General features: G+C 44.5%; 1 protein-coding gene across 1 annotated transcript; it reads right to left on the reverse strand.

Annotated features, from left to right (window-relative positions):
* Positions 1–2,359: 2,359 nt before the first annotated feature.
* Positions 2,360–4,460, reverse strand: LOC124682486 (calcineurin subunit B-like). The gene is made up of 5 exons (XM_047217159.1): positions 4,272–4,460; positions 4,049–4,173; positions 3,721–3,817; positions 3,505–3,614; positions 2,360–2,730 (listed from the first exon to the last, which is right to left on the reverse strand). Exons 1-5 carry the CDS (start codon positions 4,339–4,341, stop codon positions 2,626–2,628), a joined length of 507 nt encoding a protein of 168 aa, XP_047073115.1. The 5' UTR covers positions 4,342–4,460; the 3' UTR covers positions 2,360–2,625.
* Between the last annotated feature and the right edge of the window lie 6,741 nt (positions 4,461–11,201).

The raw sequence follows: 11,201 nt of genomic DNA on the forward strand, positions 1-11,201 counted from the left end.
ACACCATCCCTTGTGGAGGGGTGACCCACCTCCAGTATGCGGACGATACCATGATCATGTTCGAGGGTTCGGACCTGGATATCCAGAACACCAAGTTCCTTCTCCTCTGTTTTGAGGCCATGTCGGGCCTCAAAATAAACTTTGACAAAAGTGAGGTAGTGGTCTTGGGGTACCCTCCGGAAACTCAACAGCGGATCGCTGACAACCTCAATTGCAGGTTGGCAACCTTCCCTGTGAACTACTTGGGAGTACCAGTTAGGGATTCTAGGATCCTTATTAGAGACCTCGCCCCCTTAGTGGGGCGAGTTAGAGCGAAGGCCGAACCGTGGTGCGGGAGGTTCACCTCCAAGGGTAGCAAGACGGTTCTCATTGATTCGTGCCTGTCTAGTCTTCCCATGTATATCATGGGCCTGTACCTCCTCCCTGAAGGGGTACATGCGGCCTTTGACAAAGAGCTTTCTCGCTTCTTTTGGCGGGACGAGACGGAGCCGCCAAAAATACCACATGGTCAAATGGGCCGATGTGTGCGCCCCCAAGGATCTTGGGGGCATAGGGATTATCTCCTCTCGTCACATGAATGTGGCCCTCATGCTGAAATGGGTTTGGAGGATCCTCTCTGATGATGGGGGTTTGTGGCTTAAGTTAATTAAGGCGAAATACCTACGGGGCCGGCCTCTGCTGGCTTGTGACCGTCGGGAGGGATCTCAGTTTTGGAGGGCCCTCCAGGACGTTAAGCATGAGGTTAGAGCGGGACTATCCTTCTCCATAGGCGATGGTAGAGGGACCATGTTCTGGCTGGACCCGTGGTTGGGCGCTAGTCCCATTTGCCTGGACTTCCCGGACCTGTTCGCCATTTGCGCCGACCCCCCTGTTCTTGTCGCCGACGTCGCCCAGGGGGGCTGGGATATCATGTTCCGTCGCGGTCTTACCCAGGGAGAGGCCCTGAGTCTGGCCCTGCTACGGGACCTCCTCCCGGACGCCTTGCCAGGAGGACTAGATTCGCCTTCATGGCGCCTGACGCCCTCCGGTTCGTTCTCTGTGCGGACTGCCTATAGGGCCTTGTTTAGGGGCCCCCCGCTGCTCTGGACGGCCCCTCTTTTCAAAGCGCCTATCCCGCTTAAGACGAAGATTTTCCTATGGCAGCTGCTTAGGGATCGCCTTCCCTCTGGGGTGGAGGTTGCGAAGCGGCACGGGCCGGGCGACGGGTTGTGTCCATTGTGTGCGGTCCCGGAGACGACGACCCACATAATGTTCTCTTGCCCCGCGGCCCGTTTTCTCTGGAGCTTCCTCCAGAGGCGGCTGGGGCTCGAGTGGCAGGCCTCAGCCCTCGGTGAGTTCATTGAGGCCCATGCGAACAACACCGGTAGGAGGAGGCGCCTCTTCTGGTTGGTGTTCGCGGCCTTAACCTGGACTCTGTGGACTGTGCGTAATAAGATGGTCATTGAGCGTATCTTACCTCGACGCGCTTCTGACTCCTTACACTCTTTCTTGGCTTTGTTGCAGCAGTGGTACCCGTTGTGTAGGCAGCGGGACAGGGAGCGCCTGGACGGCATGTTGGAGGATCTTCTTGCGGCTGCCCGTCGCCTTTCTACGTCGTCCAGCCTCTGAGTGACCCTTCTCTAAGGGGTTGTATCGCTTTTCTAGTTCTTCTGGGCATGTTGTGTTGTTGCCCCAGCAGACTGTTGTTGTGTGTGGAGTGTTCGTGGTGTTGTATCTGAACCTTGTATGGATGTGGTTGCTTTATTTATAAAGCGGGGCGAAAGCCTATTTCGAGGAGCGTGTTCGGCTGACAGACAGGTTGTTGCAGCTCGAGCTGGCAGCTCAGCCACCATCCATGACGCTTTCTCAGCTGATCTCAGGGCAATGAGGAAGCCTTTAATCTTGCAGCAGAGCTAGGCATGATCAGAGTTGTTTTTGAAACTGATGCTCAAGTGTTAGCTATGGCGCTGAACAGCAGGAAGCCTGGCTTCTCAAGGGAGACGGTGATCGTTGAGGACCTCAAGGTTCAGAGCAGAACATGGTTTTCTTCATGTTCAATCCTATATACCAGGCGAGTTACTGATAGAGCTGCTGATGAACTAGCCCAACATGGTCTTAAATGTGATGTAAACTCCACGTTGTTGTGGGAGTATGAGGTGCCAGAGTGCTGTAATGGGTGATTCTGCCCAGATTGTTGCGTAATAAAGCTATATGCTTTCTCTCCAAAAAGAAAACACCTGCGACCGTGTTGATTTGTATAAAGTACGAACTATCATTTAAATCATTATATGCCATCATAAAGTCAAGAGAGCCTAGTGCAGAAAATATTAAAGCTAGAATGACTGCTTGTCAACAAAGAGGACAGCGGCATAGATAAGATTTCAATTTTAGACCAACCTTCCCTACCTCTGGTAGGATCCTTTTAGCTCTGTTGTACCTACTTAGGCCTGTAAGCTTTTTGTTAGTTTAATGAATGTGCTGCAGGTTCCCTTACCGCATTACGTCAAATTCAAAGTATGTTTATCAAACAACATATCTTCTTTGAAACAAAAAATATTTTTCTTACCCTGGTAGAATAATGTGCATGCTGGTAATACTCTGGTGCAGACCATATTCTCATACATTAAGGTTCCAGACAGATTCAATTCAATACAAAAAAGGTAGATCGGAGCTTACCTTCACAAAGTCTGGCAGAGTGAAATTCGAATCTTTTGTATAGCCAGCTTCTTCTAAAACATGAGTCAAGACTTTCTGATATTCCATACCAAATATTATCATCAGTGCAGTAGAAAATTAATGTGGTAAATAAAATTACAGTCTATTCTGAAACATGAACTACCTATTGTACTGGCCAGTAGAAGCATAGATAGCTGGACATATTGTTCATAGCTATGACAGGTCGAATCACTCTATTTAATGACTATGGGACATGACATCATGGCTTCATACAGGATGGACATGTATGAAGCATCAAATGTATAAAAACATATGGTGATTTCAAATGGGAATTAGAATCATGGCATGACTACATTTATAATCATGGCACAGATATGTAATTCAGCACAGAAATTAGAATTGATGCTGGACCACCAGCAGGCAGCAACATATGTGGTATCCCTTTGAGCAGTATTCCAGTTGCAACAACACGAGCATTCATTTAGCAAATGTACTTACAACTGTATGGCACTACAACCTCTACTGGCATGAATGAGCATTTAGAAGGAGTGTCTTGGAAAAATCACTAGATGGAAACAAACAGGGGTCACTATAAAGAGAATGAGTGATCTCTAGGAGGAACTAGACATCAATTCTAATTGAGGTAGAGCCGAAATTCGAACCCAGGTTGGCTAGCCCACCATCATTGGTGCTAGCCAGTAAGCCCCTGGGTAACTTCTTGGGGTCACTATAGTTCATCAGACAGCACAACGTTAACAGTTCAAGGCTCTACGTTTAGTTGATGATATGATCCATAAATTTTCTATCATGTGACATAAAAAAGGGGCATCAGAATTCCTGAACACAAACCTGCCTCTGTTGCTCCGTCATAAAAGAACCAGTCAGATCTCGCAATATGTTCAAGATGTCATCAAACGCAACCTTCCCATTGCAGTCAGTGTCGTAGACCTTGAAAATAACTATATAGGAGAACGTACACAGCAAAGTTTAAACAAAATTATGAGACCAGAATAGCAGAGAGACTTGAAAGCTAACAGGGAAGTTCAAAAAGAATCGAGCACCGACATTCAATCTTTTGCTGCAGACTCGTGTGGGGACTGAACGCCGATAAGAAGGCAACATACTCCTTGAAGTTTAGTCCGTCCAACATCCTCAGGAGCCTCTGTCAGATAAATTGCAAATTGCATCAATCACACAGCATTCTCAGTTTAATCAAATCATTAAACCTCCTCAACCATACTGTTCAGTACACTCCTTCTCCTTATATCACACTGCTCAGTCTCTTGATTCAACAAAATATGTGATATGAAGTTATGAACACAGATAACAAACACTCCTATGAATGAAATGAAAAACGTGAGAACTGAATTGTAATGCGATACTGTGGGCTAACCTGGGAAAGGGGGTTGACGGCGAACTCGGGGACAGTCATAAACTCGTCGGCGGAGACGAAGCCGCCGCCGTTGCGGTCGAGCTGGCAGAAGCGGTGGTACAGCGACACGATCTCCTGCTGCGAGACTAGCGGCCACCATCGCGAAGTAGCAGATCGGGCCAGGGAGCAACCGCATCAGCACCGACGGGTAGGGAACAAGATGGTTAATCAGCAGCGAACTCACATGCGTGGCTGCAGTGGTCCTGGACCTCCTCGATGTCGTACTGGGTGAGCATGGATGAGGTACTCCCCATCTCGGCCGGGTCGCGGAGGAGGAGTTCGCCAGGAAAATGCAGCGGCGGTGCACGGGAGAGGGCGACGGCGGTGGCGGTGGCGCTAGGGCTGCTGGGCTAGCTCAATTATTTTTGGGGACAAGACAGGAATCGCCAACAGATCTTGAGCCTGAGCGTGACAAATCTGCATCGGCAGCAGGCTGACTAGCGCTAATCAGGGCCGTCCGGTATATTGGTATGTGAATATTTCACCATTCGTCATTTCACCGGATTGGTATTTTTGCAATGCTAACAACGCTCGACTGATTAACAGAAGTGCGCCATGTAGATAGGAAGCGCCGGCATCTCTCAAAAAACCCTAGCCGCGGCCTCCTCCATCGAAACTTTGATCTATAGCAGAGTATATTAATAAAAGTAGGCTTTTCAATATATTTTCTTTGTTTTCTAAAAAAATTCATGGTTTTAGTTCAAATACACGACAAGAATTATGGATCAGATGAAGTATCAGATTAGAAATTTGGTTAACTATGTCATTGGATATGTCATTGGAGATGGCAACAACTTTATAATCGTAATCTCGTGTCCACTTAATTAGTGTTTCCGACCCACATATTTAATGTGTCCATTGTAAGAGTGTCTTCGCCCACCAACTTGGCTTGATTAGAGACCAACACAAACCTACAAAGATATTTTGAAACCTATCTTCCCAAAAGACTGTAATCTCCCATGATTAGAGACGATCGAGGGGTAGAATTTAGAAAGGGATGTGTATTGCATCGTAAAATCTGGGGAAATTTCGCGTTTTTAAAAAAAACTGCATCGAAGGGGGACAAGTTTCTCTCTCGACACCATATAGGGTTAGGGTTTCGAGAGTGCGATAAACTTAGAACTCAATTAACTCAATTAGGGTTTCGAGAAGAGATGGGAACACATACCATCTCAACCTAAGTTGCATTATTGTATTGTAACATGTTGTGTTTGAATTTCCAACTTTGGTTAATTCAATAAACAATTGAAAAATAAGAAATTGAAACAATAGAAATTATAAGTAAACTTCATTAGAGAAAACCTTGAGCTTTATTGATTAACACACAAGATACAAAGTCATTTACAATATTCTTATGAATAATAATTATTACAACACATTACAGAAATTGAATAAATGAAAAAGAAAGTGAAAATTACAAAGATATGCAAATAGCTAAACTACTAGCTAAAGTCTTCAAGAAACTCCTTGATCAACACTTGATGAAGAGCTTCTTGAGCATCCATTTGATCCCTGCATATAAACACAACACATAGAAATACAAATTATGCCAAGTGGCAATGCCACTTGGCAGATTAGTTAAAGAAATAGAATTTGGGTGGATATTACCAAACCAGCCAAGCTGATCCACTTACAGCTCAAGTTCCAACTAAGGAACAACCAAGCATCTCACAATGCATGTTGCATGCCCAATAGCACACACAAGCTAGGGGAGTCACCAAAGTGACTTGGTGGTGCTGTCGACCAAGGAAGTAAGGTAGAGGTGGTATAAAAACTTTTCAGAAGCAAACCCTAGCTGTTCATCGACAGCAGCTCCCAAGGGTAAGAACAGCAAGAACAGGAAGAACAACCAGAGTTGTTCAACCTCTCCCAAAACCAACAGAAATCAATCAGGCCAAGCCAGCAGGAGGAGCAGGGCAAGCCTTGATCAATTTCTTGAAGCAGAACCTCTACACCAACACCATTTTCTAGGAGCTGGAGTGAGGTATACCATAATCATGAACAAACCAGATGGTTTTGTTCACCATATGCACAACCATGTATACACAGATACACAAAAGGGTGGAATAATCCAGTATTGATCATCACTTGGTCATAGACCAAGAGTAACCTGATGGAAATGGCAAAGATCAGGGATCAATCAAAGCCTATGACTATGGTTATGCCAACCAGACAAGTAGTAGCATATTTCCAAATGGAAATAGGAAGAAAACCATCCCAGACTACTCTAGCCCATTTAAAACCATCAGATACACCCAGACTACTCTAGCCCATTTAAAACCATCAGATATGCAAAAATATATGTTTTCTGCAAGTGTTTTCAACATCAAAAGCTTCTGGTAATCCAATAGGATCACCAGAAGCATTCACCCAACCACAGCAAGCCACAGAGAGGGGGGCTACCCTTGGACAGCATCAATATGTTGTCAGGGCCACCTCAAACCCACAAAACCACACACCAAGCCACTGCATCATTACCTAGAGGGTTCAGAGTGAGCTAGGGTCCTCAACAAATGGTTGGCATCCCTCTAGCTCAAGAAAATCAATTAAAAGAATCATCACTGTATCACAGTTCATCCATTTATCCATTTGATCAAGCCAAACCAGACAGATAATTTAAATACACAAGCAACCAGAGGTATAGACACTTGCAAATGATCCAGAGGATCACTGCAAGCATCAGCAGATACTTGATCAAGCAAAAGCTTGCACCAGCACAAGAAATGGTGCTACACGGTCACCAGGATAAGCACCAGACAGGCACAGACAGTAGGTTAGCAAGCAACTCACAAGCAATTGATGATCACATGATCATCAGAGCTTGCTAGAGCATGCTAGGGCATGCTAGAGTCAATCCTAGCATCAATACATGGGCCAGTTAATGAAATAGCCACAGTTAAGCAACAATTTGCATCACAGATACTCATATAAATAATTTTATAATTGTATCCAGAAGCACATCAGCAAGGAAATGATGTAGCTAGATAACAGACAAGCCTAGTAGAGCTTTACCATGAGCTAGAGCTCAATGAACATCACACAGAGGCACTGGCACTTGCAAAGATGCAAGGATTCATCACAGAAATCAAGCCAGGGGCAGTTAAATAGTTACACAACAAGGGCACAGCACCAGTAGCAAGCCCAGGAACAAGCTAGCATTGCAGGAGCATCATAGAATGCTCATGAGCAAGTGCTCATGAGCCACAGCAGCACAGAGGGCAAGCACACATGCATAACCCAGAGGGAGGAGAACAACAACATGGCATAGGATAGGATCAGTAAGGCAATAGCAGCAGCTAGCTCGCAGCAGCAGCACACGCACAACCAGTAACATGCACACAACCCTAGCGAGCACGGCAGCAGCGACCAGTCGAGCAGTAGCTGCAGCACGGCAAGGCATCTCCATGAGGAGGAGGAGCCGCAGCTCAGCTAGAAGGAGGAGAAGAAGAGAAGGGGGAGGCGTACCTGGAGCAGAGCACCACGACGTACCCGTGGCGGCGCAGCGGCACAGACCAACCATGGCAGCGCCAAGCCGCGGCCAGGCCAGGCGTCGCCGAGCGCAGAGGCTCCAGCAACACCACGGTAAGGGTGCAACAGCATGATACGTCTCCGACGTATCGATAATTTCTTATGTTCTATGCCATATTATTGATGATACCTACATGTTTTATGCACACTTTATGTCATATTCGTGCATTTTCTGGAACTAACCTATTAACAAGATGCCGAAGTGTCAGTTCTTGTTTTCTGCTGTTTTTGGTTTCAGAAATCCTAGTAACGAAATATTCTCGGAATTGGACGAAACAAAGACCCAAGGGCCTATTTCGCCACGAACCTTCCAGAAGACCGAAGAGCATACGAAGTGGGGCCACGAGGTGGCCAAACCACAAGGCGGCGCGGCCAAGGGGGCGCCGCCCGTGGTGTGGGCCCCTCGTTAGCCCCCGACTCCGCCCTTCCGCCTACTTAAAGCCTCCGTCGCCCACGATGCGAAAAACCACGATACGGAAAACCTTGCGAGACGCCGCCGCCGATCCCATCTCGGGGGATTCGGAGATCTCCTCCGGCACCCTGCCGGAGAGGGGATTCATCTCCCGGAGGACTCTACACCGCCATGGTCGCCTCCGGAGTGATGAGTGAGTAGTTCACCCCTGGACTATGGGTCCATAGCGAGTAGCTAGATGGTTGTCTTCTCCTCATTGTGCTTCATTGTTGGATCTTGTGAGCTGCCTAACATGATCAAGATCATCTATCCGTAATACTCTATGTTGTGTTTGTCGGGATCCGATGGATAGAGAATACCATGTTATGTTAATTATCAAGTTATTACATATGTGTTGTTTATGATCTTGCATGCTCTCCGTTACTAGTAGAGGCTCGGCCAAGTTTTTGCTCTTAACTCCAAGAGGGAGTATTTATGCTCGATAGTGGGTTCATGCCCGCATTGACACCAGGACGATGCGATGAAAGTTCTAAGGTTGTGCCTGTGCTGCTGCCACTAGGGATAAAACATTGGCGCTATGTCCGAGGATGTAGTTGTTGATTACATTACGCACCATACTTAATGCAATTGTCCTGTTGCTTTGCAACTTAATACCTGGAAGGGGTTCGGACGATAACCCGAAGGTGGACTTTTTAGGCATAGATGCAGTTGGATGGCGGTCTATGTACTTTGTCGTAATGCCCAATTAAATCTCACTATACTTATCATGACATGTATGTGCATTGTTATGCCCTCTCTATTTGTCAATTGCCCGACCGTAATTTGTTCACCCAACATGCTTTTATCTTATGGGAGAGACACCTCTAGTGAACCGTGGACCCCGGTCCATTCTTTTAATACTGAAATACAAATCTGTCAGCAAGTACTTGTTTTACTCGTTTTCTCGCAAACAATCATCTTCCACACAATTCGGTTAATCCTTTGTTACGAGCAAGCCGGTGAGATTGACAACCTCACTTGTTTCGTTGGGGCAAAGTACTTTGGTTGTGTTGTGCGGGTTCCACGTTGGCGCCGGAATCTCCGGTGTTGCGCCGCACTACATCCCGCCGCCATCAACCTTCAACGTGCTTCTTGACTCCCTACTGGTTCGATTAAACCTTGGTTTCTTTTCGAGGGAAACTTGCCGCTGTGCGCATCACACCTTCCTCTTGGGGTTCCCAACGGACGTGTCAACTACACGCATCAAGCAAATTTCACGGCGCCGTTGCGGGAGATCAAGACAGCTGCAAGGGGAGTCTCCACTTCCCAATCTCTTTACTTTGTTTTTGTCTTGCTTTATTTTATTTACTACTTTGTTTGCTGCATTATATCAAAACACAAAAAAATTAGTTGCTAGTTTTACTTTATTTACTTGTCTTGCACTCTATATCAAAAACACAAAAAAATTAGTTTACTTGCATTTACTTTATCTAGTTTGCTTTATTTACTACTGCTAAAATGGCCAACCCTGAAAATACTAAGTTGTGTGACTTCACTAGCACAAATAATAATGATTTCCTATGCACACCTATTGCTCCACCTGCTACTACAGCAGAATTCTTTGAAATTAAACCTGCTTTACTTAATCTTGTCATGAGAGAGCAATTTTCCGGTGTTAGTTCCGATGATGTCTGCCCATCTCAATAATTTTGTTGAACTATGTGAAATGCAAAAGTATAAAGATGTAGATGGTGACATTATAAAATTAAAATTGTTTCCTTTCTCATTAAGAGGAAGAACTAAAGATTGGTTGCTATCTCTGCCTAAGAATAGTATTGATTCCTGGACTAAATGCAAGGATGCTTTTATTGGTAGATATTATCCCCCTGCTAAAATTATATCTTTGAGGAGTAGCATAATGAATTTTAAACAATTGGATAATGAACATGTTGCTCAAGCTTGGGAAAGAATGAAATCTCACAGTTAAAAATTGCCCAACCCATGGACTGACTACTTGGATGATCACCCAAACCTTCTATGCAGGACTAAATTTTTCTTCGCGGAATTTATTGGATTCAGCTGCTGGAGGTACCTTTATGTCCATCACTCTTGGTGAAGCAACAAAGCTTCTTGATAATATGATGGTTAATTACTCTGAATGGCACACGGAAAGAGCTCCACAAGGTAAGAAGGTAAATTCTGTTGAATAATCCTCTTCCTTGAATGATAAGGTTGATGCTATTATGTCTATGCTTGCGAATGATAGGACTAATTTTGATCCTAATAATGTTCCATTAGCTTCATTGGTTGCTCAAGAAGAACATGTTGATGTAAACTTCATTAAAAATAATAATTTCAACAACAATGCTTATCGGAACAATTCTAGTAATAACTATAGGCCATATCCTTATAATAATGGTAACGGTTATGGTAATTCTTATGGGAATTCTTACAACAATAATAGGAATACACCCCCTGGACTTGAGGTTATGCTTAAAGAATTTATTAGTACACAAAATGCCTTTAACAAATCTGTTGAGGAAAAGCTCAATAAAATTGATATTCTTGCTTCTAGAGTTGATAGTCTTGCCTCTGATGTTGATCTTTTGAAATCGAAAGTTATGCCTAATAGGGATATTGAAAATAAAATTGTTACTACAGCAAATGCCATCCAAGTTAGAATTAATGAGAATATAAGATTAATGGTTGAACTGCGTGCTAGGTGGGATAGAGAAGAAAATGAAAAACTAGCTAAAAGGGAAAATGTAGCTAAAGTTTGGACTATTACCACCACTAGCAATGCTAATAATTCACATGTTGCTGCACCTCCTACTATCAATGGTAAAATAATTGGTGTTGGCAATGCTTCTACTCCTAGTGCAAAGCGCGCAAAATTACCCGAAACTGCTAAAGCCGCTTGAAACCGCTCGTGATAAAGCTGCTGAAATTTTTTCCAACCTTGGGGATGATAATCCCATTGCTTTAGATTGTAATGATTTAGATTTTGATGATTGCCACATCTCTGAAGTTATAAAGTTCTTACAAAAACTTGCTAAGAGTCCCAATGCTAGCGCTGTAAACTTGGCTTTCACAAAACATATTACAAATGCTCTCATAAAAGCTAGAGAAGAAAAACTAAAACATGAAACTTCTATTCCTAGAAAGCTAGAGGATGGTTGGGAGCCCATCATTAAA

Source organism: Lolium rigidum, chromosome 1 (genome assembly GCF_022539505.1).
Source record: "Lolium rigidum isolate FL_2022 chromosome 1, APGP_CSIRO_Lrig_0.1, whole genome shotgun sequence".
In the NCBI taxonomy this organism is placed as follows: Eukaryota; Viridiplantae; Streptophyta; class Magnoliopsida; order Poales; family Poaceae; genus Lolium; species Lolium rigidum.

Bases quoted from the DNA above. Each gene is read 5' to 3' on its own strand.
- LOC124682486 (XM_047217159.1), bottom strand. From the start codon at position 4,341: ATGGGGAGTACCTCATCCATGCTCACCCAGTACGACATCGAGGAGGTC. The intron at 4,174-4,271 runs GTGAGTTCGCTG...GGTGGCCGCTAG, and splicing joins GGACCACTGCAGCCACGCAT to TCTCGCAGCAGGAGATCGTG. The intron at 2,731-3,504 runs GTTTGTGTTCAG...ATGGAATATCAG, and splicing joins TGACGGAGCAACAGAGGCAG to AAAGTCTTGACTCATGTTTT.